Source organism: Myripristis murdjan, chromosome 1 (assembly GCF_902150065.1).
Source record: "Myripristis murdjan chromosome 1, fMyrMur1.1, whole genome shotgun sequence".
NCBI lineage: Eukaryota > Metazoa > Chordata > Actinopteri > Holocentriformes > Holocentridae > Myripristis > Myripristis murdjan.
In genome coordinates this window covers 14,955,182-14,982,149 of record NC_043980.1, presented here as the reverse complement: position 1 = coordinate 14,982,149, position 26,968 = coordinate 14,955,182, and the positions used below count along the sequence as shown (strand labels likewise).

The window sequence follows — 26,968 nt, the reverse complement described above, 5'->3', positions numbered from 1 at the left end:
AATCACACAGCAACACTGCCACCAAGTGGTGATAACAACAGCTACATTGCGTTGGCATGCATCGTATCACTCGCTGAGCTTACCCACCTTATTAATGGATGAATTAAAAGCTAATTTGCAGATTGTCGCTCAGCATGATGTCCAGCCTTAATCATTGTCAGATGCTGGATTAGTCTTATCATCTCAGTCCAGACTCAACAACAGAAGTTCCATGGCATTAAGCCATCTCCATCAGCACAAAACTAACTGCACATTAAAATCAATAAAAGGTTCCTGATTAAAGATATCAAGGTGGATCACTGATGAGAAATAGCCATGCTGCTCTAGAGTGTGGAATGAGTTGTGACTGAGTGGGATGAACTTTGTAATAATGCCAGAGATGTGGGCAAGTATTCGCCACACTGTGACAGAAAGTGATGCACGCTAAACATTCCTCAAAAGAGCCTGCATGTGCTGTCTGCGGAGTCCAAATCATATTAGCTGACATATGAGCTTTGCTCTCACTCCCATAACTTAAAATAAACCGTCCCTGTCAATCAGAATTAATGTGACGACTGACGCCGAGCTGTGAGTCTAATCATGTGATGATGGCATAATGATTTGCAGTGCTCATTCCAAGCTTCCCAAGGTTTGTAGTTGTATATCTGGGTCAGCTGCAAATCAGCATCTCAACCAAAAGTGCCACTTAAAGCTCAGCAGTAACTTTTGCACTGGAAGATTAAGTCTCTGAATTCTGGAAAGTCATCTCTGACACTTCTTCGTGTGAGAATTACTCATTGTTGCTCTGCATATGGCACTCAGAGAGAGGCACAAAACAGAAATAGTGACGAAAATGCACAAACATCTTTGCCTTAAATCTTTGCCTTAAATTAATCTTTGTCAATGAAATGATTGAGAGAGAAGAAATGTTTCTCATTTTAGCTCAGGCAGGCTGTATGGTGATGGAATTAAAGAGGTAGGTTGACATATGGACAGACAGACGCACTGCCTGTCTGCCCCCACCCCAACTGACCAAGTAAAGCAAACACAACCCGGAGTGACTTCTAGCTGAGAGCTGCCACAAGCTCCCAGCAAGAGGCTGCTTCCTCTAAGACTAACAAAGGGAGGAAAAAAAAAAAAAAAAAACAGAAAAAAAGTCCCTTGCAAGAAAAATGTTCTCAGTGTTACAGTTTCTAAGAAGTTGGAAAAAGTCAGAACTTACCGGCTATTCTGTCTCGCTCCATAACTCGATCACTAGCTCAAATAGCCACATGTAACCTCTCCTTTTTCTCTCCTCTCCTTCCCTCCCTCCCTCCCTCCCTTTTCTTCCCGGAGACTTCCCCTTTCTCCTGACTTAGTCACCCTGTCCCCCTCTTTCAACCCTCCCTCTCTCCTCCCTCCTTTTCCTCCTTCTGTCTCCCTTGCTCTGTTACTTTCCTCTTTGTCTCAAGTTTTAATGTCTTCAGTCTGCCAGGATAACAAGTGAATGGAGCAGAAGTCCACAGCCATGTGCTGGTCATATGGACTCACTCTCCCTTGTTTTCTTTTGCTTTCTCTCTCTGACTCTCTCCGTCTGTCTTTCTTTCTCTCTATCATTAATCTCTCTCACACAGTTTTTTTTTTTTTTTTTCCCTGAGCTGGCACTTTTTAAAATTGTCTCTATTTTCCCCTTTCCCTGCCTGACTTTTACGCTATTCCCTTGATAATGAAGTTGTACTCTCTGTCTCTCTCTCTCTCTCTCTCTCTCTCTCTCTCTCTCTCTCTCACACACACACACACACACACACACACACAGTTGTCACTCCCTTGACACTGAGACTGCATTGTGTCTTTGAGCTTCAGCCCATTTGACCAAAGGTCCACAGCTGAAAATAAACTCTGTCCACTTATTACTAGAATGCACCAGAAACTCAAGCAGCAACAAGAGCACTGACACACACTCTGACCCATTAACCCTTTCCAGGATAGCAAATGGACCATTTCCTTCTCAACACCACTCCTCAAAAGAAACATATAGCACAGGGACCATGACATCCACAATTTTCAGCTCTTTCCAAAAAATGATGGTCTTAAACTCTGGCGGTTCTTGGCTCCTGCTACTCCGTCTCCTCTGATGTGTTCAAGTCGGACAAATTGGGATTCTACTTCAACTTGTGGTGCGTTTTCCAATATGGCCAATTAAAGCACAGATACCTAAACTTAATGCAGTCAAGCTGAAAATGAACCACAAAGGATGAATAAGAGACATGGATTTTCCCGAATAAATATAGTAATTGATTTACCATGGCATTTACGTTAATCTCTCTTGAAACAGCTGCTTAAACTGCTTCCTAGCAAGGTTATTGCTAGTCCACCAATCCGACAGCATTCTGCAAGGTAAGTAAAAGTCCTAATGGAAATGTAAATAAAAAACTTAATCATTCATCATTCTTACTCTCATTCAGATTATGGTCACTGGTGCAACAAGATCTCAGCTGACAAGTGAGATTCACATGCTGGCTGTTTTCTTAGCTCCATGGGAAATGAATGGACTGGACGAATGGAGACTGTCTGACTGAATTTTTTATCTCACTGAATTTATGACTGTGGACTCTAACCTTATTTAGTATTAAAACACTGGAGCAGTATACAAGAGCCAGTACCTAATCAGGATCACTCCTCTGTCACTACACACACACACACACACACACACACACACACACACACACACACACACATGCGTACACCCCATGCTGTGAGTTTGACCTCTGACCCTCACCTTGCAGCTCGACAAGGTCAAGGGCCACTTAGCGAGCCGCCGTCTTGGCGAGAAACTCTAAAATGCAACAAACACATGCACATGCATGCACACACACACACACGAACACACACACACACACACTTCTTCTTGGTATTTGTGTCAGGGGAGAAGAAAGAGAAGGGACCTTCCAAGTTGCAACATCACAATTCCCCTTCCTCTTTCTGACAGGGAACATCCCAGCTCTACCCACCCTGCAGAGTTACATGTAGCCAACAAACCAGCCCCAGCACGTAGCAAAATAAGGCCAGAGACAGTTTATTTCTCATACACTCATACGCAGGGATCTGTGCACTCACATGCATGCAAACGTGTTAAATTAAAACACACATACACACACAATTTCAGCTAAGAGGAAGAGTAAAGTAGTGATATGGTCTGGTGTTTCTCCAGGCCTGCCTGATGACAAACGCCTCTCCCTATCTGACTTGCTGTGAACCTATGCACTGGGCTGGGAATGAGGGTCTGTCTCTATTTCAGTGTGTGTGTGTGTGTGTGTGTGTTTCAGGAGTTGGCCATGAGGCTTCTTAAAGTTTAGATTTCTATGCATTTATAGATTATTCCAACACATTATTATTAGAAATGGTAAGTGGTAGATTAGTGGAGCATTGTGAGCTGCATTGGCCACAACATACCCATAACCACACACACACACACACACACACACACACACACACACCTCCCACTCCTGTGCAGTCCTGGGGCCTTATTGACATCAGCAGTGGAGGAGTGAAAAGAAGCAGAGCAGAAGAAGCAGATTAAGGATATTAGGGTGGAACCACATTTTGGGACTTAGACTAGATTTAGCCCCGGTAAGGTCTCCTGGCTAATTCTAAGGATCAGGGTTACAATATCACATCTTTTGTCTCAGAGGCACCTCAGTGTAGGCCATTTGGCTCTTGTGGTTTCTTAATGTCATTGGAGACATTCAGTCATGTTTAAATTTACTGGCTGTATGTTGTATTGGGAAATTGCTGCTTTTGTTTTAGAAAAAATATTTATTGTGGTGTGCATTTATATTCAAATGGCCTTAGTGTTACTCTAATATTCAACTCAGTGAGCTACAGGACCATAAAACGCATAAAAAAAAAAAGAAATCATAAGGTGTTTGTTTCACTCTACAGGGCTGGAGACTTAAGGTTTGGGTTGGGGGAGTGGAGGTCAAATAACAGGTTTTATTTTGACAGGGCTGTGAGGAAGCGGATAATCCCACCACTCAGTAAGGAGTTTGTGAGCTCGGTGTCTATCCCACTTTAAAAATCTCTCTTCTGCATGTAGAGAGAGAGAGAGAGAGAGAGAGAGAGAGAGAGAGAAGTCACATGCTTCCTTTTTTATTTGATTGTGCAAGTTTGCAGTTGGCATGATGACCGAAACAAAAATCAAAACACAGATTGAGGCAGATGTCTTGAAGAACCTCTCGTCTCAGCCTTCATTGCTGAATCATTAAGGGAAACCATGATATGATTGCTGATACGGACATTTAAAAACAAAGACATGTCCTGTTTCTGCCTCATGATCATTTTCCAGACTCTGTCAATCAAAGGGTCAGGAAAAATGCACACGTGCACTTGCAAAACAAACACAATGTGTGTTATGTTATTAAAGCATACACATAATAATGCACACACACATAGTACATACCGTATTTCACCAATTAATATTCCGGGCGTTTAATACGCAAAATCAACTTGGACCCCAGGCGTTTAAAAAAAAAAAAAACAAGCGGCTATTTGCGGCCCGGTGATTAATTGGTGAAATACGGTATACAGAAGCAGGTTTCCGCAACTGTGTGCACCGAGCATACAAAGAATTATTCAGGTTCTCGGTTAGCTGGCTGAAATTTAAAAGTCACCGAATGCAAATGACTGGGAAAATAGTGTTATTCCCCATGCGGAATTACATCATGTGGAGTCATGTGGAATAAAGCCATGTGGAATTACGCCAGCTGTCTGTTGCCTGGCCAGACGTGCTGATGACGTGTTTGTCAGATTTCCATCCCTTTTGACAGAACATTTCTGGATGCAGATTCGTCATCATTTGTTCACTCTGGGAAAAAAAAAATAACAACACTGAGACGACACCGTGAACAACTCCATTCCATTGTTGAATGTCTCATCATGAAGGTTTACAGGCCTGGTGAAAGGTTAAGATGATTGCAGGTTTTCTTCTGACTTTACACTGTTGACTATATTGGATACAATTTGGTTAGAGAAAACAACCGCCTCATTTCTAAATTGCTTGTTATTTACGGGTACACATGCACGTGTGGGCCTACACACACACACACACACACACACACACACACACACACACACACAAACCACAAAAAAATCATAAAAGTAGGTTGCTGCTCATGACATATTTTAATTAAAGAGGATTTTTTTGGACAAGGCCAAATGGCAGAGCGGCCCCTCAAGGTCCACACAGACACTCACTCTGCTCAACTGGCCTCAGCACATAGCATGCAGGGCCAAAATGGCACTCTGGTCACACACACACACACACACACAAACACAGGGAGGTTGCCATGCACGTATACATCCATACTCACGTATATATCCACACTCACACACATACATGCCTACACGCAAACTCACACACATTTTTCAGGCCAACACACACCCACTGACATTTTACAGACCATGTTTGCTCTGAATACCTTTACATAACTTTACACTCTGCTGGTTCCCCATGTTTCCCCCATGACCAGTCTTACATGGATGTACCCTCACGCCCATTTTAAATAAACTGATGCACAAAAAGAGACTTTTGCGATGAGAGTCATTGCGTGTGTGTGTATTTATGTCGATGTATGTTTGCACACACATGTTTGTGTCTCTAAGTGTGGAGATAATGTTATGTAAGACTCTTAGTGTCAACATACTGTGCTGTTATTTTCCACAGACTAAATAGTTCAGTTCATACAGCATAAAGAAATACATTACGTTAAGAAATGGCATCATTGGTCAAGCTCTCTTGTTAAGTGAAAAAAATATTTTTATGAATATATTTATTTTTAATTATACAGTTTATAGATTCTTGATTTGAAAAGTAACATATCATTAACCCCTAATAACTGATGTTGCAGGGTTTATTTTTGGAACTAATTGAGCAACTACATATTATCCACTGTTCAGTAATTTTTTTGTCTCCATTCAACCACCATGTTCACCTCCTATTGACATTGGAAAATTAATTTGTGGTAGAACTAATGTTAAGTTATTTTTCCTTTGCAATCCACACCAAAACGGTCACATGTTGCCACAAATTGTTTAAGAATACTGAAGCTTCACTTCAATTCACGACTGATAAAATGGTAGCTTCATATTATTACTTAAAATATTGCATGCTTAAAGTAACAATCCACTGGGAACAGACATGATTTTAATATCAGGGTTTTCATCATTAAAGCAATATTTCACCCAAAAGCTACCAAGCCCAGATGTCTTGAATGACTTCTGGGTTTGGTAGCTTCTATTGCTTCTACTGCATAAAGACAATTACACTAAGCCTTGTCTGCTTGGTGTTTCGCCTCGCTATTTTCCACAGTCCATGTGTGATTTTTGTAGCTTTCTATTGGATGCTGTGCTATCTATCTGGCATTGCGCGCTGTTATTGGCTGGGAGCGACACACCCACTGCCCAAAGGCTGACAAGAGTCCCGATCTCAGCAAAACAAGAAAATCCAGCCAGAGGTCAGGGCCTCTGCAGATACACACAGCAACACACACTTCTAGTGGCTCATAAGTGATGATAAAGTCGGGTTGTTTTTCTATGAGTCTATATGTTGTTGTTTTTTAGGAAAATCCCACTCATGCCTTTAAACATGACCAAAAAACCAATCCCCAAAAACTTGGTGTGTGCCTTTAAGCGTGTGATGCAACAAGGATACACCTCAGACAGCGGTGATGCAGAGGGAACAGACAGTGGGCCTCCCTCACTCATACCTTTCACCACCTCCCCTCTCTATCATCCCAACCTGCCGGCTGGAGAGAGCCAGACCCTCCCACTGCACACACACACACACGCACACACATACAAACATACATACACTCACACACAGAGAATTACATAGTAATGAGCACACAAACATACACTTAAAACCAGACACACACACACACACACACACACACACACACACACAAACAGACTCAAAGGGTTATCCAAGCAGATTCCTCTCGCATGACAGTACATCCCGTAAACACACAGAAACACACACACACACTTTCTCTCTTTTTCTGTGTGATGTACAAATATAAGGAACATTTAGCCTGTGTTTGCTAAAGCAGATGGGCATGAGGCGCAGACGGACACGTGCACATATTCACTCATGCGAGGCAAACACACACACACATGCCCCCCCTCCAAAAAAATAGTGTGTATCACACATTGACTACCAGCGGATGGTGAGCCTTGGGGCACACATTAATGTAAGCCGTCACTTCAGAACACGACCTATGGCCAAACGCGTGACTCAAACATGCTAAATTTAGCTATATAACAGTCAAGCAAAAACTCACCAGCATGCCAGCCAACACTAAAGGGATGCCTGTGAGGCATCGATGCACATTGAAGGAGAAAGAACAGTGGGAAGAAGATAAAAGATAAAAGGAGAGGAGGAGCACAGAGGGGATGTAGTGAAAGAGGTAAATGGAGGGGAAGAAGAAAGGAGATAAGGTGAGGAGGAGAAGGGGAGAGAGCAGGAGGGGAGGAGGATCTGAAGGCGCCTGTCCCTGTTTCTGCACATCTGGGCATGAGGCCTCCGGGGGGGCTGTGATGCACACACACACACACACACACACACACACACACACACACACACATACACAAACACAGCCACGCAAACTCACACACACTAAGTTGCTCAGACACATAGACCCAGTAAATCAAAGAAACACAGCATTCTCACCATCACATGCACAAGCATACCCATATGTCACACACACACACACACACATACACACACACTCCAGACTACCCCAACTCCTTCCAGTGCAGCAGAAGTTAAAGAATGCTCTGTACTCACACAAGAGGAGGAGGAGAGTGACACGAAGAAAAAAATGTGTGACGTGTGTGTTTGTGCAGCCGCCAGCCACAGTCTGATGACCTCACCAGAGCGCTACGCAGCACTCATCTTCCCCCTGCCTCGTCTCCATCATAGCCATACACAGAGAGAGATGGAGAGTGAGAGAGAGAGAGAGAAAGAGAGAGAGATAGAGAGGCCTTGTCCTCCTCATTTGTGTCGCCTGCTGCTGCCGCTCCAGCCTCCACATCCAACCCGGGGCGTGTACACGATGACACAACTCTTCACATCACTCATCAACAGAAACCAAACTTAAAGGCAGACCCTGGCCTCATGTAAACCAAGAGGGGATGCGTTTTTGTAAATACAAACAACTGCCATTGCCTGTAAGTCACCCTGTGGGATTTATTTTCATGAGTAAACACAGTACTTCTGAGTGAGTCACTACTATCTTTCAGCAGAACCCTTTAGTAGTACTATTATTATGATCCACTGTACTTATTCTGATGTTAAATCTGTCCTTTTGACTTGACGTCACAAAACGCATTGCATTTTGGGTGAGTCACCATACTTGATGCTTGCCTTCATTATATTTGGTCAGTCAATGGTTTATATCAAGGTCAGCTGAAGTAGCTGGCTTAGAATGTAGTTAGATTTGCTAATTAGTTACATTTTTATCTTGAATTTACTGTTGACAGCCACTCCTTTAAACATGTTTGAAGTTCAAGAATAAGCCCAGGAGTTATCTGGACATGGGAAGAAAGCCAATTCATGCTTCTTTTCAAACTTTGTGGTAGTTTTGGTCTCCGAATGGAGTTGTGTGCGTCTTTACTAACCTAACCCTTCTTACTCCATACTGGGGGAGAGGTGTCTTCCCTCAAAAATCCTGCTCTTACACACTTTCATCACCCCCCATATGATTCTCTTATTATAAATTATTAGTAAAAAAGGTGAAAGTTAATATACAATGTATGTACAATGTATATACAATGTAAAACACAGGAGCTTGTGGTTCGGGGGGCATCTTACCCTGGTTTTTGTTATACTGCTGCTGATGTCCGGACAGACTGCAAAAAGCATGAATTTGCTTTAAGTTGCCCATCATTACAGCAATCAGGGAATGAGGACGGCTGATTGTATCTCTATCATCCATTCAGCATTCCCAGCCTGTGTTGATGGCAGCCACATGGCCGCTGAATGGTTCCCACTGATGATGACTAAGCAGAAAGAGACAGACTGGATCTACACAGGATCTAAGTGTCTTCTCCTGAGAGTGCTGTGTCCAAGAGTTTTTTCTTTTCACTTTGCGTCACATATAACAGCTCTCTTCAGGTATAAATGAAAGCTGTATCCCAATCTGCCTCCCATTCACTAGTGTGGTATTTCCGTCTCAGGGTGCAAATTCAGGGCTGGTGACCTGCTGAGCTGAGAGAATGAAGCCAGTCTGGATTCAATAAGTGACTGTCTGAGAATTGCAAACAAATTATTGGCTGTCACAAAAAAAAAATCCATTTTTAATTCCACTTTGTTCAATCAGCAGGAGTTGTTTTGCACAAGTCCAAGAAAGTTCATCTAATTAACTTGTGAAAAAAGGAAGAAAAACACCTCTCCAAAATGCAAACATGAATTGGTCACAGTGTTGACGGAGGATCTAAACAGGAGCCATTTTGGATTAGGAACACAAATGTGTACTAAGGCAGGACTTGCACCTTGAACTAAAATGATCTGCATTGCTCAATTAAACAATGTGACTCATTGAAAAAAAAAAAAAAAAATCCGGCCTTTATATTAACTTTATTACCACAGCTTGTCAACCGCTGAAGATGTTTAACAGCTCATAAAATCAGTAGTCAAAACAAAGTGTGAAGTTCATGGCCAAGCCATTACTGGTGCTGACGAAGCAACTGGCACCGAAATGCAGTCACTCGACACAGCCAACCTCTGAGACAATGAACAAAGTCGAGATGATAACCAATATATGACCCTCTTACTCACAAACCCATGCACTCACTCACAGAAAAGCCCATCCCTTTCAGCTATAACTCAAACAGGCTCTTTGCTTCCAATTCTCTGACATCTTAAATCCCAGTTTCAGGTCATTTGGACTGTTGAAGGCTATAAAAGTGCTAGTAGTGCAGTCTGTCTGTCCATCCCAGCATGGCTGTGGTAATACTGCTGGCTATTTCCTCCTCACCATAAGGTAATCATTAGATGTGAGAGGGAGCAGGCGGCAGACTCGGTAAAATGGCCTATCCTCAACGTTCCAGATCCCTTGCAGGATAGAAACGCTCTGTTGTAGCGACTGATAAATATATGGACACTTATTTATTGCATTTACAGTAATAGCCATTGTGGATCTCCCAATACCCTTTGTCCATTCTGCAACATTTTTTTTTTTCAAACAATCAATTTTGGGGTTTGGAGCGGCAGTGCAACAAACACACAAACAGTCCAGTTTCAAAAAATCCATATGAAGCTTGTTAAGCCCAAACAATAACAGCCTGTCAACAGTGCTTAGCATTTGCCACATGATGTAATATATGTACGTCACCGTGCTTTCCACTGTAACAAATTATACGATTTGGCTGCTGATCGAGTCATTTAAAGGTAAGTTTAGGCAGAGAATGGACGGGAGGAGGCGAGCTATGTGATTTGGCTGATGCTGCTAAGGCACAGAGCGCAGCCACATCAGCCTGAGGTTCGCTGCATTCACCTAAATCTTGGCAAATTAGCCTGAACTGATGGAGGGCTGATGCTGGAAAGAGAGAGAGACAGGCAGACAGAGAGAGGGGGGAAGAGAGAGAGAGAGAGAGAGAGTGAGAGAGAGAGAGAGAGAGAGAGAGAGAGAGAGTTCCTGTGGTTCTGTGTGGCTTCAGACCTCTGTAATCAGCATGCCAAGCTCCTGATGTCTAAATCCACAACCGGGACTCAGGCAGTCTACACACACACACACACACACACACACACACACACACACACAGCTCCTGACACATGAGCTCTGTGGTGATCTCTGCTCATATGGAGTTTGGCGACCAAGTAAGTCCCAGATAAATGCAAGACCACTGAGTGTGAAATATATACTAACGCAGTCTTTCACTGGGCCATAATGCAATGCATAGATGGCGAGCTCATCCAATATACATTAGAATATGAATTTTCTGATTCACTGATTTGCTCAGTCGGGATGAAAAGTCCTTTTTGGAGGGGTTTGTGCGGCTCCACAGGTTACTAAGTTGAGCATGGCTTGTCTTAATTTCTGCTTTTGTCATCATGTATTGAGGGTTCGGTGCAAATAGGGCACAAGTGACATTTTGGTGTATTTTATATCATTGTGAAGCTCTTGTAGAGCTCTATTTGATGGTCAAAAGAACTCATTTGTCTTCATAAACAAAAAAAATATGTATAAAACACAAAAGGCATAAATGGTTCCTATATTAGGGTTTTAATAGAAAGGGTGCAATCATTTTATTATTATTTTCTTTTTTATTGGGGAAAGGTCACCTACTGTAAGCTTCCACTCTAAACTCTTGATATATTTCAAACAAATACATGCACATAAAGCCCATGTATGAAAATAAACTCCACCACCAAGAACTCAGAACACACATTTTCACCCAATTTGTTGTGCTGCATTAAATACACAACCGTTTGTTTAGCAACCAGTCCATAATTACAAGTTTTTGTGTAGATATCCCATGATGATCATCTCATGCTTTGCTAATGGCATCTGCTTGTAACATCAGGTGTTTCTTCAATGAACGTTGGGTAAAGCTGTTCACGACTGGCTGGCTGCTCATCATGATGAGCAGCAGTGACATTGCCTGTTTCCATCCTTATGTTATTCACAGGGGGCTTTGTTAAGCTAAAACGTCATCATCATTATAACGTGCATCTCTATTTATAGCTCAACTCTGGTACAATGGGAGCTGATGTGCATTTGTGTGTGAGTGCACGCACACACGCACAAAGAACGATGAGTGTTCATGTGACCATTCACTAGTGGGAGGGATGTTTGTATGTGCATCTATGCATTGTTGAAACATGCGTCAACATTTCAGAGCCTGCAGCTAGGTTTAATCAGATAGGAATCTCAGCTGTGAAAGAAGATAAACTGGGGCTAATAAAATCATGTGTCACTTCCTGTAGTGGGAGGGAAAAGATTAGGCCCACCACAGAGGGAAAGTTTATCTAACGGGGAGAAAAAACTTAAGTCCTTTTGATGAGAGAAACTTTTTGTCAAACAACCGGTATCTACTATGGGGGCCCTTAGGCTAAGAAGGTGAGCTTTTGTGCTTGGTACTTACATAAGAAGACTGATAAAAAGAAGTCTAATACTCATAGGAGCTTTCAAGCAGTGTGGTTTACTGTGATAAGGATTATATGAACAGGAGAGCCTGGCAGCTTGACTCTTAGGTAGTGAATACATGCTCACCAATGAATAGCTAAGTCTCCAAAGAGAGCTTTATTATCACAGGGAGTATTAACGAATGTGGTGGCAGGCCAGGCCAATATATGACTCACACTGAAGGGAATCTAGTTCAGCTGTCACTGAAGAGCCATTGTTGGAATTAAATAAAGAGCTGTATTGACTCCCCTCATCTGCTGGCTCTCAATGGGACCTGCTGGTGTGGTAAGTGGGAGGATGAAGGACACTGTGGCCCTCATAGTATTTAGGCATTTTCACACTGATTAAACCAACCCGACACAACCTAGACCCGGTCTGACAAAATCATCTGGGCTCACTTTCACAGAGAGATTGAGTATGCTGATCTGTGATCAGTTTGACCTCAGTCCTAAAGTAAAATTCCAACCTAAAACACACGAAACACATTTAAAAATCTTGGAATGGGGATTTGCATTGGGTTTCTGGTGCTGTTTTGATGTTTTCATGTCATATCTTTGTTATTCTGATAACCAGCCAAAAGTTAATCTACTGACATTACTGGGTGATATTCTAAGCACAGTTTAATGGGAAGTTTAATAGGGAGAAAAAAATCAAAGTTAAACAGAAATACATGGAGAAATAGGCTCCATTCTAGCTGCAGCTTCTCTCTATGTGCATTGTATTTGGTCAGTTTACCAATGAAAAAATGGAAATATGCCCTTAAACAACAAACTAACACCAGAAACACAATGTAAGTCACCAATTACTGTATTTAAACAGTGTGTTTTAGGGTGGGATTACAGTCATGGGAGATTTAGTGGTCCAAGATCAGTATTCTTACACTATCAAAGTGTTACACCTAACCCACACTATAAGCAAGCAAGTGATTACTCAACAACATCGCCTTGGGAAGAGTCATCTTGCAGAGTGGGAGTTTACTTGTTTTTCTGCACTTTCCCCATCTTTTTTCCCTGACAAAAAGAGTGAGCACCCATCCATGGTGGATAACGTTACTTACTTCAATTTAATATGTTTGCAATTTCCACCCATGTCTTTTTTTCAGGTCCTTATAACCGTCAGATTAGCTTTATGAATATTACACCTATCTGGCGTACGTGCAACAAATATGGAAAAATAATACAGAGATGATTTAGGTATTCAGCCCTTGGACAACACTGCACCGGTCTGATTATCCGCTCATTACAGTGACTTGATCTATGAACGCGATTGGAAATATTGAGCATACAGTCATTTGGACCCAGACAAGACTTGCAGTGCGAAAGTGGCCTAAACTCACTGGAAAATAAATCCTCAGTCTAGCACCCTCTATTGTTCAAGTAGAGCCAAGTCACACACTGTCGTGAGGGGGCTGGAGTCTGCATGGGTCCTCTGTGATCTACTCCATCTACGTATCTGTAACAAGTCACTCAGGTCTTCTGACCAGGACCCACTGGTTGTCATGACTAAAAACACAAGGTGATCCTGCCTTTGAAGTTGTGATTTTTTTATGGTCCCTTTTTGTAGTAGTCTCCTCTTGTGAAGCACTTTGTGGCATTTGCTCTGTGAACGTTGCTATATCAAATAAACTTTCCTCCGTTCCATCTGACACAGCAGGTTAGAGCTGGGCAGTCACCGCCTCTAGTCTGCTGCACAGCACCGAGATGTTTAGTCACTGGAGCATTGCAGTACTTAGTCATTTCCTTCAAATCCTGGCAGAGTTGAGAATGCCTCCCAAAGACATCCAGCCTTGTGGCATGCGCTTATAATGCCAACTCAAACTTAGATGTTGAACAAACACTTCACTGAAGAGACATTCACATGGAAGTAGCATTAACTCTATTGACGTACTTGTATTGTCCATCTTAAGGACAATTATTACTCCAGACAGCATCGTTATTAATGAAATCACACATTAATCACACATTTGGGATTAAATTTATACAACTTGAGCCATTTTAGCTGGCAACACATCTGTGAACGCCTTACATCCCATCTACGTGACATCAACATCACAGATGCCCCCAGGAGTTTTTATCAAATCTGCTATCAGAGATGTAAAGTCCACATAAACACCCCCGAGCAACTGCTTACCACAAAAGAGGCTATTCAATCTGAGGACAAGCCTATTTTCAAAAATGACCCAACCAGAAGAATATAGCACAGCTGACTAGGATCTCTCATGCGTAGGAAGATAGAAAGAAAAAAGGGGGAGGAAAAAACAGTGCATTTACTCCACTGGGTCTCCCTGTTCACTCAGGGTCATATTATGTGAAACTTCAGAGTACCATTGGTGCAGCCAGTTCATTAGGTCCAGCATGAGCCAGTAGAAACAAGCTCCAGGTCTCACCGGCCATTTCTAAATAGGAGCATGCATGTGTTTATTGGAGATTTAGGGGACAAATACTGATCTAATGCAGCCTTCAAAAGAGGGATGTAAAAATATTTTGGGACAGTTCTTAATAGGTGCTTTGACGTACTCTCACAGGTGGTTTTTGGACATTTTTATTCAAATCTTATGCTTCTATTACAGTGTATTCTAATCGAACAAAAAGACAGTTTTGCAGGACATGAAACACTTACGCTTCAAGTTGGTAGCGACTGAATTTGACCAAGAAAGGAGCTTTCATGCCACAACTTCTTAACAATTCATTCATCCACATCTGTGCTGATGCTCAGAATTGCACATCTGCTGCAGACTTCAGCACTGTCATGTGCTGAATGCAAAAAAAAAAAAAATCAGGACAAACGATAGAGCTTTTGCACAGCTCAGTACAAGGTGACAAGTGCATAGAAGATGGTATGTCAACAAATTAAGAAAGAAAAATCTCCGACACAGTGTCTGATTAACTTTGCAACGTCATTAGGAAAAAGATTTCATACTTTTAGTATCAAAATTTTGGTACTAAACACACACGCATTAAAAAAACTTCAAACAAGGCCAAAAAAGGCAAAATGAATTGTTGTGGCGTCAAGGACCTGATATTGTGCAATACCTATAATGAGAATAAATTCAGGAGACACATTCATCAAAAGATAAAAGTGCCCAAACTCTAATTGGGTTCCTCCTCAGTTCAGCCATGAAATGTTTTGACCTGACAGATCTTCTGTCACCTTGAGGTCAAAGCACTGAATGTATAAACCACGGGACCCTCCACCAGTTTTAAGCTGCCTGGAGCGGTGTGTGTAAGAAATAGAATTAACATTTAAGTCATTTAAGTTTTTGAGTCATCCTGACAGTCTAACCCAAACCTACAAGAGCAGATGTTTAAATTTGAAATCTTTGCTTTGAGGGACAAGTATTAAAAAAAAAAAAAAAGCAATGGCATCAAAACAAGAAGCTGATATTATCACCAGAGCCTTACTGATATAGGCCTATCAGCTGGCCATTATTAGCTCATCACAGATACACTGCACTGGTGTATATTTTGGCAGATTGCAGTAGAAAGCACTTGAGATTATTTAACAACAGTGCTCTCATTAAATAGTTTGTCCAGCAGGGCAATGCAGGGCATTTGTAAAGAGTCGGGTTCTGGATATCAGTGCTGGTGCAGGTGTAGCTGTGATGATCACCAGGGGTAGAGAGTGACAGGCGCTGATAAGACTTCTTAAACAGGCTGGTCCTTAACCTTTAAACTCGACGTGTCCCACATTTTCTCTCAGACTCTGGTTTCTTAGAGCTCCAGGTCAACATCTCGTTTACAACAGTTATTGTGTACATGGTTAGTACTTTGTTAATAGTGAATTTGATGACAAAATAAGTCCTCACAAAACATTTCAGTGTGAAAGAAGTGGGTTTCATGCATTCTGTGTTGTTGACGATGTATAACGTTGTACCACGAGCAGGACCAGAGTGCAAACCATGGCAAAGAATGAGCAATACAGAGCCCTCTTCAATCTGTCTTAATGCTGGGTTCTAATTTTGACCAAAGCCTTATGCTACATTGGCTTGTGCCACATTTCTGTGTCTGTCTGATCAACAGCACTTTGTTCTCATCCCCTGAGCCCATCCTGTGCTCCCAAATGTTGAGAGAAGGGGGGCACAGATGGGGCCTGAGCAAAGCCAGAGGTAGGTTGTATAATACACACACACACACACACACACACACACACACATGTAGACACACAAACTGAAGCGCACAGACGTAGACACACACAATGCAAAAGCAAAGCACACACACACACGCACATAGAGAAAAGCAGCACTATGAGTACACAATCAGAGCGCAGCCTGGAGGCGCCAGTGCATTCATACAGAAGGTCAGGCTGGGAAGGACAGAGGATGATGCACATAAGACTTTAATAGCTGGGGAACCCTGAGGTGTTTCCTTGGGTGCTGTACACTCAACCACCAATACACACTGGCCAAAAGGAGGAGAGGCCACAAAGACTCAGTGAAAAAGTTTGGAAAGTGGGAAAGGGTTAAAGAGGCCAAGTGAACAAAAATAAACACAAATAAACATTTATTGGTGTTTTACAACAAAAATGTAAGGAACTTTCAAATGGATCACTGGAAATATAGTGTGTGATAAGCTGTGTAAAACATAGTGATTTCATGGACGTTATATATAATATATTCACAAATAGAGGTTGTTTTAGACCTATTATAATTTTGAAAACACATTATTTTATTCATCATACTCATAAGGAACAAACAGCATATGCTTATGCAGCCGCTTGCACCAAAAGTAGGCGTAAGTTTTAATTCTCACTGCATTATGAAATGTTTTCCACTTTCGAGGATCACTTCAGGTTATTGTTGGAAATATGAAAATTGACTAAATAGCTGAAGTTAAAGCTCAAAGCTGCTCACTAAATGACTAAGCAACAAAATGGGTTAAAGTGTCATTAATTTCAAAGTGGATGCATTTAAAACACGGGACACTGTACCTGTGTTTGGAGTCTTCTTCATGCTCTGAGCTTGATCCGGTGCGCTCAGCCGTCAGTCACAGACGCGGTTCTCTCGTCAGAGGGAATCTGGGACTGTTTCAGGTGGTCCGCTTGTTCTCTCCAAAAAGTCGAATCGAGTCTGGCTCCGAGACTCTGCGCGCCTGTGTTTAAAGCTTCCGATCAATATATCGTGATCAAGCTGTGTGACTGCAGGCAGCACAGATGCAGATGTGCCGTGTGATCCGTGGAGGTCGATGTGCACTTAGCGGGATGCTGAGGATCTGGAAGTCACACGACCGTGTTAAAGGAGGGAATGTGAGCGCACGAACGGCGGGTGGAGAATCCCGTTGACGCGCCTTTTACGCACAGATACCTAGTGGAGACGCTCGCTGCTGGACCGCGCACACATTCCTTCCAGTTCAGCAAATGATGTTGGCATGACACATTTGTACTTAATGAGTCCCTACAGCAAGCCTCTTGTGCGATAGTTGTATGCAGAATTAATAATGGAGGCAGTATTTGGCAAACCAGGCTTGCCAAAGTGTGTTCCCTATCTAAAGAAAATTTGGTTTGCTACATCATAAAGGTAATATAGTCATTATTTTAGGCCATGAAGTATTGCCAGAACAACTATTATGTCTCTCAAACAGTTCAGTACCAAATTACTGTAATGGGAATTGTGGAGAGGAGTCATTCTCTAGCACTTTGTAAAAAATTAAAGAAAAAATGAATCAGCCACTCCAATAAACATAAAATAACCTATTTACACTTTTACTGTGATATTTGCATAGCAGTTTTTTAAAGATATGTATAATACAATTGCTGTTTTTTTTTTTTTTTGTTTGTTTGTTTGTTTTGTTGTTGTTTGTTTGTTCGTTTTATTTATTTATTTATTTATTTATTTATCTATTTATTTATTTGGAGATGCATAGAAATCCCAGAGGGCGAACATGGCCACACTTTTTGATAAATTTCATGTTTCTGCTGTGACTTTCATGCAGAATTTTTGCGTGTATATGTAGCTTAATACGACGACCACTAGAAAATCTGCTTGAGGTTATTTATAAATGTAAAATTCCAGATGAATTTGTCGTTTCCTTTTGATAGCCATTTAAACTGAATTTGATGTGTTTTTCTTGACTAAAAAGCAGCTGCACAGCAGTTACACTCCTTCCAGTTCAAACTACTTCAGTCTCCCTCCTGGAAAGCTGTCTTCTACAGATATCCTCTTCCATGTTTCATCATCATTACTGAGACTTAGAAGTTGCCTCTGCTGCGCTACAGCCTCAGTTAAAACCACTGGCCAAGTCTTTGCTGCTCCCTGCTGGTCATGAGTGTGACTGGCGATATTTTACCCTGATGAGAAACATGGATCCACAAAGTCACTTGGAGAATACTCAACAGTATCAGAATCAGCTATATTGGCCACGTGTGCAGCAGCTTCTAGTACTCACATCACCCAAGAACAAAAAAAAAAAAAATAAATAAAGGCAACAAGAAAGAAGCAAAGAATTAACAAGGACTAATAAATAGAATACTGTAGGTTAGTATGCAAGCACAATAACATGCCAAGGTATGTATACTTTAATGTTGTTGAATAATCTATAGCCAATATACAGCAGTTGTGTGCATTTAAAATTGCACGTTAACTCTCAGTGGCCACTTTATTAGATCCATCTGTACAATCTAATACAATTTAATACAACTGTTGTGCCACAACTTTCCTTTTCTGCTGCCTACAATGCTCAGGTTTTCTTTTTGTCACAGTAACAGAGGGGTTCATTCAATTCTATGTTTGGCATTGAGCTCATCGTTAGTGCTGCTGTTGTAGTGGACTGCATTTTATTGAGAGGTGTTTCCACTATTCTGTCCCCCTCATTGTATATAAGTATGGAGGACAAAAAATTAGAAACACCTCGAAATATAATGTGGTCCAGTACAAGACCTCTGCAAAGTACAACCTCAATAATAAACACTATTAAATTCACACATTCTCCAAAATGTCAACAAAGACTGGACATGATAAACTTTCTTAAAAGATCAAATTTAGATAGATAGATAGATTTTTATTGTCATTGCACAATCATATACGTATAATAATGCAACGAAATTAGGGCTCAGTCCTTTTGGTGCAGGGGAGAATAGAAAGCATCGTGCATCTTGCTTGCATATGGCAGAGCTGTTACATTGAACTGCATTAGATTGTACACGTGGACCTAATAAAGTGGCCACTGAGTGTATATTTTACATCTGAATTATCAAGGAGTGCACACCTGAGGTATCTAAGTATTACAGTTTTTTCTGAATGTTTAAACACTAGCAGTGATTCTTGAAGCACTATCTCTGAAACACTTGTAGCCGATGCATTTACCAAGGGTGTCAAACTGAATGCATATCCTCTGCTTTACACTTTTGTAATTTTGTAATTTTATAACACACGTCTAGCAAAAGTGTCAACACTGGTCTCTACATCACTACACCATTTTGCCTTTCCACACAGTCACAATGTGAAAACACTCAAACACTTTGAAGTAATGACTTCATTGACAAATCAGACCTTGAGCGCTGTAAATAGGCCACAGGTAAATGTTTGGTAAGAACTGACTTACCTCAGCTGATGGCCTGTGGTCTGGGTTTAAGGGTAGCAGCTGCCTGAAACCCCTAATTTGAATCTCTTTGTCTCCATTTTGATTTGTAGTTATCGCCTGGCTGTTAAGGTTGTATTTATTATACAGTATGGTATGTTACTTAGTATACTCTATATTATTTGTTTAATGTACTTTGTTTAGTTTAGTTTGTCTTTGTCTCCCCCCTTGTGTGTGTAATGGCCTGATCAGCCAGTATTTAATCCCCACTCTGTGTCTTGTAGGTAGGTCAGTTTCTGTTGTCATTTTCTTGAGGTACTTTCTGCTCAGCTGACCTAATTTTTGCACTTAGAGCCTTAGTTAAGTATCTTTGTTTTGGTTTCTGAATGGATTTTTTTCTTTCTTTCTTATTTTCTAGCCAAAAACCTGTGATTCCTTCTGCCTGCTTGCTTGGTCCCTCCCACTACCCCTATAAAGCATTTATGATTGGTTTATAATTTAATTTATCATTTAATAATCTTAGATCTTACTAGTTGCTTAGCTCACATTTTCTTGTCCCTTCATCAGTCATGTATGTACATATGAAAACGGTGTTATAACTTAATAATTTATAATGTGTTTACAAACTAATTAATAACCTAATTCTAAACTATTCATAATCCCTTTATAAGGGCAGTGTTATCATAAAGTGGTGCTTCTCTTACATTAACACACAGGTGGGTTCAGGGGTTGGCCACAGGAGGCATGAGCTACCCCTGGAATTTGATTGGCTGACCTAAAATTCAGATTGGCGTCTTTCACTGACTGTAATGGACTCTGTTTCAAAGCTAGAATTAAGATACTGGTATAATGTCAAAAAAGACAGCCTAAAGAATCCTGTAACCTAAAGAAAAATTAGAATAGAATAGAATAGAATAGAATAGAATAGAATAGAAAGCCTTTATTGTCATTGTACAACAAAAAGGATGGATATTGCACTTAAAAACATGTGTATTACTCTTAAAAATATATTGTATTTTAAATTGTATTTTAAGTTAAAGTTCTCAGCAGAGGACTGTAATTATCTATGGTGTGTGTGTGTGTGTGTGTGTGTGTGTGTGTGTGTGTGTGTGTGTGTGTGTGTGTGTGTGTGTGTGTGTGTGTGTGCTGAGCTCTGGTGGCCCAGAGGAAGACACTGTTCTTAAGTTATTTGTTTGGCTCTCAATGCACCTGAAGCAGCTCCCAGAGGGCAGCAGAGATTCCTAAGGAAACTAAGGCATTAAAATGTTAATAATTAACATGGCTTTTAAGAGCACTCACATCATTACAGATGCATGCAAATGAGTTCTTTAGGGACCTTGAGAGCCTCAACTTGGCACCTGCTTCTTAGACGTGAAACAGTAGTAAAATGTAGCATGGTGTTTTGTACAGATTTTAATATATCTCATATATGTGGCAAGCATAAAAATGTCGTTTACTAGTTTACAACAGTGGAATACTACATGTGGTAGCTCATTCATTATTTGGCTTTGCATAATGCTCTTTGTAGGCTGCTGAAGTTGTATGATTGTTAGCCGGTGCATGGGAGATGAGAAGCTGGAAATACTAGAGGTGATGCAATTCAGTCTGATGATTCACAAGCAGATCATTGTGGAAAAGAAGAAGTCAGACCAAACGTCTGCAAAATAAAACTGCAGTGGTTTCAAACCTGCACAGGCAGCCAGAAAGCAAGCGTAGCCCTCTATCACGTGGCGCTGCCAACTGACAACATGCCAGCTTGTTCACCTCCATATTTGTATTCAGGAAATCATACCACACCAGGATGTGTTGGTTATATGCCACTAAATAATAGTGAAGACAGGTTCTACTAGCCCAGAGATCATAAAGAATATATTAAGACATTTCTTGGACCAGTAGGAGCAATGATTCATTTATCTGAGTAAAACAATAAAGTTGCATTTTAGAAAAGAAGAAAAAGGAGAGGATTTTAAACTGATACCCTTTATGGTAAGGTCTGTGGTTTGGTTTTCTAGGGTGCCCTACTTTACATTTCGACATGTGAGCTTCCTGTTATGTGCTCATAAACACTTAGCGCCCCTCAGTACAAAACACAAGAGCCAACAAAAGTGAAGTCAGGTTCATTTAAGTTTTAAGTTTTTTTCCATAAATGTTTTATTGAGTAATCAAGAATAACATTTTTGTAAAGTTAGGTGCTGAGAACCCACTGTCTTAAAAAATACAAAAAACCCCAAAACAAGCAAAACAAAACTAAAAAAACAAAAAAACAAAACATGATGCATAGTTGTGAAGTACAGGTAATTATTACAAAGATAAAGGAATACTGATGATGGAACAATAAAGGTATATGTTGTCTTATCTTATCTTATCTAACTTTGCAAGAGAAATTGCAAAACATGTGTATGAATAGAATTCAAAAAGGTAGAAAAACAGGTATGGTGGAAATGAACACCAGTAATGGATGCAGCTTGAGCCAAGGAATCTGAAAGGGAATAAAGTTAAAATTAAACTTTCATTGGGTTGGATGGATGGTCATTCTTTGAAGTAGCAGGGACGAACTGAAACTTGCTCTGGGACTTGACGTCTCCAAGCTTGAGACCGTTTGACGGAAAACGAGACAAAAGAAAAATCCTAACAAAAACAAACAGAGCTGTGCTGGAACATAGTTGCTTGATAACAATAAAAACCTGGCCCTCTGTTATTGCTCTTAAACATGTTTGCAGCCATTTAAAGTTGTGCTATGCAAAATTGAAGGTTCGATTGAAGGCCCGATATTGAGAACGTAAAACCCGACCATGTAATAAAGCGTCCCAAGCCTCGTAGACTCAACATTCTAATGTGGTTTTGGTGCAATTTTAAGGAGTCATATTTACAAGAAAACACGTCATATTTACAGGAAAACACATAAAGCAAAAGCTCCTCACTGAGAGAGGTCACTGACAAAACCCACAGAGAGGCCTCGTGCTGTTTGACCTGCTAACCTCAAACCTTTAGTTGCACAAGAAAAAGAAAAGATGTTTCAGCTGCGTCGCAAACCAAAATTATTTCCACTTCCTGACTGGGCAGGGAGGCGCAGGTTTCCGGCCCAGCTTTGAGACAAGATACAGATCCAACCGGTCAGTTCATGTGACACTGACGCTGCGTGATAAATGTTCTGTGTAACATAACAATCCAGATTTTATTATTCCTCTTCCTCTAGCTCACCTGAAGGGAAAACAAAAACACGGCAGCCAAGTGAACTGGAGGGTATTCCACCAACCAAGATCAGAAAGTATGTTACATCCTGGTGACAGTGGTTTGAATGTTAGGTTTGGGGTGATGATCCAGTCAACCCTGATGACGGTTCCTAATAAGACAAAATTTCAGAAGGTATTCAGTGACATTTTTTAAAGTCATCTGGCTAACTTGCTAATCCTGCTTCGTGGATCACGACCCTGGTCACAGGAGACAAAATGCAAACCCAAACCTATGGGTGTGTCGACGAGTTCAGATGCCGAAAACCATTCCTGCCCATTTCTTCATACACGTAGTCATTGGGAACCTGGGGCAAAGGACGTCCGCCACCTCTGCTTTCAATGTACTTTTTCACCTGTTGGGAATGCAGTGTGACTGTAGATTGGCTGTGTATTTTCCCATTTTGCTTTTTTTTATTTTTACTTTGTTCTCTGATCAGTGAAATATATCCTGCTATTGTAAAATGTACATAATACTTCTGTCATGACTGAGTATTTGGGGCATTACATAAAGAAAATGACTTATGAAGATATCTTTCTATTCTAAACTAATAAAGACAGTATGTTGAGACAGTGTCTGAAAAAGTGGCTTGAATGTGCAAGAAAAAAAGCATCTCCTCAAAAAGCCTCAGATGCAGAGGTGTCACTGTCCACCTCAGAGAGGATAAAGCATCTCTCAGTCATTTCACGTGTTTAGAGGGTAAACTTGAGGTCCAAGCAGAGGTAGAGGCACATTTACTGCAGTGATACAGTTTTAATGTGGCATACTGATTGCATGTATCCTACATATGCATAACAAATAACATCTGCACATAATGTGGTTGAGTCTATGTTTTGTGTGTGTGTGTGTGTGTGTGTGTGTGTGTGTGTGCATTGAAAAACATCTAAAACCAAGTGCACCACAGTGTGGAGAGAAGACTCACCCTTGGGATGATCAACAGGATGACAATCATGGTTACCACAATGGTGATGACACAGGTAAAAATGATGGTATAGACCAGATAGGGCATCATGGCTTTGGTAGGATGCACATTCGTGGATTCCGCTTGGGATGGAGTGGTATGGAACGGTGACTCCTCTGTAGCAAAATGTGTTGACTCCTCCATGAACTCCTTCTGGCCGTTTTCTGCACCCAAGTTATACATAAGACATGTAGGAGCTGGGTTTGAGACCACACACACAGATTTTGGGTCTGTGCTAATGTTCACTGTAAGGACATTCACAACTAAAAACATGTCAGACACGTGCAGCACAATAATTATCATGTAGGAAATTGCCCGGAAAAGAAGCCTTTATCTGTTTTTTTCAGATGTAAAAAACAAAATAAAAAACACAATGCCAGACTAACACACACCATATACTGTAAGCAAGTGGACCTTGCATAGGGCGTTGATGTTGTCGGGATATTGATGGTAGACACAGGTATAAACACCAGTGTCGTTCACAGACAGGTTACTGATGGTGATGCTGAGCTTGGTAAAAGATCCCAGTGTCTGAACCCTGTTCTGAAATCTTTCTGTCGGGGTGACTTTAGATTCATCTGTATCTGAAGAAGGTGGGTGATAGTAGAACACTTCCTCCTGTTGCTCTAAATCTTTATATAAAAACATCCCAGTGAAATGTGAAGCACAGTTAGAGCATCCTGCAGTGGAACATTCAATGGTGACGCTCCCTCCAGCCTTCACCCGGGCAGTGTTCCCTAGTGCAAAAAAAAAAAAAAAAGGCAGAAAAGGATATGCACTTTAAAACGTGTCTCAGGTCTCAGCAGTGACACATTAATTCAGCAACTCATGACCCATAAATTCCTCATGATCGAACAATCTGCATTCAAATCAGAAAATGTCATTGGCTGCAGACCGGACACTGTGGAGGCTGTGGTGGAGAGGAGGACACTGAGCAAACTGTTATCCATTATGGATAACCCTGATCACCCTCTCCACCACACACTGGACAGACAGCGGAGCTCCTTCTCCAACAGACCGTTACAGCTCCGCTGTCGAAGGGACAGATACAGGAAATCATTCCTGCCACAAGCCATCACACTGTACAATAACTCACACCTGTCTGACAGAGACAACTGTCTGCTGTATAGTTCTGTTTTAACACTCCACTACTCAGCACCTTAATTGTTTATTTATTGTTTATTTATTATCCATTACCCAGCACCTTAACTGTTTATTTATTATATCCTAGGTTAATATTCATACTGTTTTTTATGCTGACTGGAGGGGAAGGAGTGATTCCATAAGGGGCCGAATCAAGTCTGATAGTCCCTGAATCCCAGTACCGGGCGTCGGGTTCTGCCACTTGGTTTCTTGGTTTCATGGTTTCATGCTAACTCTTTTTTATCTATTACAACCATCTGTATACTTCTATGCCACCTGTATATTTCATATTTATTACCATCTGTATATTTCACATTTCATATATCATATTCTTAGGTTAGTCTTTATTGTATATTTTTTGTCTTTATTGTATATATTTAGTCTTTATTGTCTTTATTGTATATACTTCTGCGTAACTTTATTTTAAGTTTCTATTGATGCTGCTGTAAAATGAGAATTTCCCAGTTTGGGATCAATAAAGTAAATCTATCTATCTATTGTGGAGAACTGGAGATGTGTAGTATTTGTGGGACGCTAGGTGTGACTTTGCAACACAAGCTATGCAACATTTGGATATAAGCTATGGGAATGTGATTACATTTTTTTTTTTTTTCAGGAACGCAAAACTTAGCACACATAAAAATCATTCTTGGCATTGTAGAAGAATCCATTTGCCATAAATGTTAACCTCAACAGATAAAAATTTTAAAAGACAAAATCTCTCTCTCTCTCTCTCTCTATCTATATACTGTAGATAGATACACCGGAAAATAGAAAGATAGATCTAAGGAACAGGAAAATACACTTTATTAGGTCCACTTGTACAATCTAATGCAGTTCAGTGCAGCAGCTCAACCATAAATTTTACCATTTAAGAAAGTTTATCATGTTCAGCTTTTGTTGACAAATTTAATTCTGTTTATTACTGAGGCTGTAGTTTACAGAGATGTTGTACCGGACTACATTATATTGAGTGGTGTTTCTATTTTTTTTTGTCATTTTTTTGTTATTTACAATGAGGGGGACAGAATAGTAGAAACACGTCTCAATAAAATGCAGTCCAGTCCAACAGCAGCACTAACTATGAGCTCAATGCCAAACATATAACTGAATGAACACCTCCATTACTGTGACAAAAAGAAAACCTGAGCATTATAGGCGTCAGAAAGGAAACTTTATGGCAGAACAGATGTACTGGATTGTTTTAAATTGTGCAGCTGTACCTAATAAAGTGGACACTGAGTGCAGACACAAATAAAAAACATATCACCTCCGTAGAAATGGACATACCTGCACTGACACAAAGACAGAGCTGCAGACCGGACCACAGTAACAGCATCATCTTCCACTTCAGCAGCAACCACTAAGTGTTTCTGTCTCTCCTCAGCAGACAAACACTAACACACACAGGAAGTATGTGTCTGTGCCATATGGGGCTCCTGCAGCTCTGGGTCAAAATAAGGGTTGTGGTCTTTAGCTTTGTTTTATCTGACCAATGAAAAAGTCAGCAATGTAGAACATGAAAATTATGCAGCTGAAAACAAACAAACAAACAAAAAAACAGGTAAGATACAATGGCCTAAAATAATCCATGGGGTTTCAGAATAAGTAGGTTAAAAAATAACATAGATCGCATTCTCATAAATATGATGATCTTTAACATCTTATGCATACTTTGAGTGTTTTCTTTTAAATCACTATAATCATTTGTAAACACCAATGTTCTTTTCTCCATTTCTGATTCTGTTCACAGCTCAAAGACTGTTTTGGTGAGAACCCCCTCTGCTGGAGGCTGTTAAATGTAACATAATAGAAGTTGTATGAATCTGTGCCTGTCACTAACACCGGATCATCAAATGGCTGATGGAGACTTTGCAATCGCATTACATGCATCTTGTCACATGTTCATGAAATAAAATACTGTCATTCCTACAACGTAACTTAACTTAATTCAGTTTCAGTTAATCCTGCTGTGATTC

At 40.7% G+C, this 26,968-nt stretch overlaps 2 protein-coding genes across 3 annotated transcripts in view; both read right to left on the bottom strand.

Moving 5' to 3' along the window:
- Positions 1–17,147, bottom strand: part of septin9b (septin 9b) — an 89,294-nt gene extending 72,147 nt beyond the window's left edge. The window contains exon 1 of one of the 2 annotated variants that reach the window (XM_030052424.1): positions 17,070–17,147. In XM_030052424.1, the coding sequence (XP_029908284.1) occupies positions 17,070–17,091 (22 nt within the window). In that variant the 5' untranslated portion in view covers positions 17,092–17,147. Of the gene's footprint in view, positions 1–1,201; positions 1,239–17,069 lie in introns of those variants that run through there. The other variant, XM_030052432.1, reaches the window with a different exon arrangement.
- A 4,796-nt stretch (positions 17,148–21,943) lies between these two features.
- LOC115359819 (uncharacterized) lies at positions 21,944–26,536 on the bottom strand. The gene is made up of 5 exons (XM_030052465.1): positions 26,280–26,536; positions 24,239–24,583; positions 23,808–24,010; positions 23,118–23,240; positions 21,944–22,133 (listed from the first exon to the last, which is right to left on the bottom strand). Exons 1-4 carry the CDS (start codon positions 26,329–26,331, stop codon positions 23,118–23,120), a joined length of 723 nt encoding a protein of 240 aa, XP_029908325.1. The 5' UTR covers positions 26,332–26,536; the 3' UTR covers positions 21,944–22,133.
- Positions 26,537–26,968: the final 432 nt, after the last annotated feature.

Bases quoted from the DNA above. Each gene is read 5' to 3' on its own strand.
- LOC115359819 (XM_030052465.1), bottom strand. From the start codon at position 26,331: ATGATGCTGTTACTGTGGTCCGGTCTGCAGCTCTGTCTTTGTGTCAGT. The intron at 24,584-26,279 runs GTATGTCCATTT...TTTTTGCACTAG, and splicing joins CTGTCTTTGTGTCAGTGCAG to GGAACACTGCCCGGGTGAAG. The intron at 23,241-23,807 runs GTGAGTCTTCTC...CATTCCCAACAG, and splicing joins TCCTGTTGATCATCCCAAGG to GTGAAAAAGTACATTGAAAG.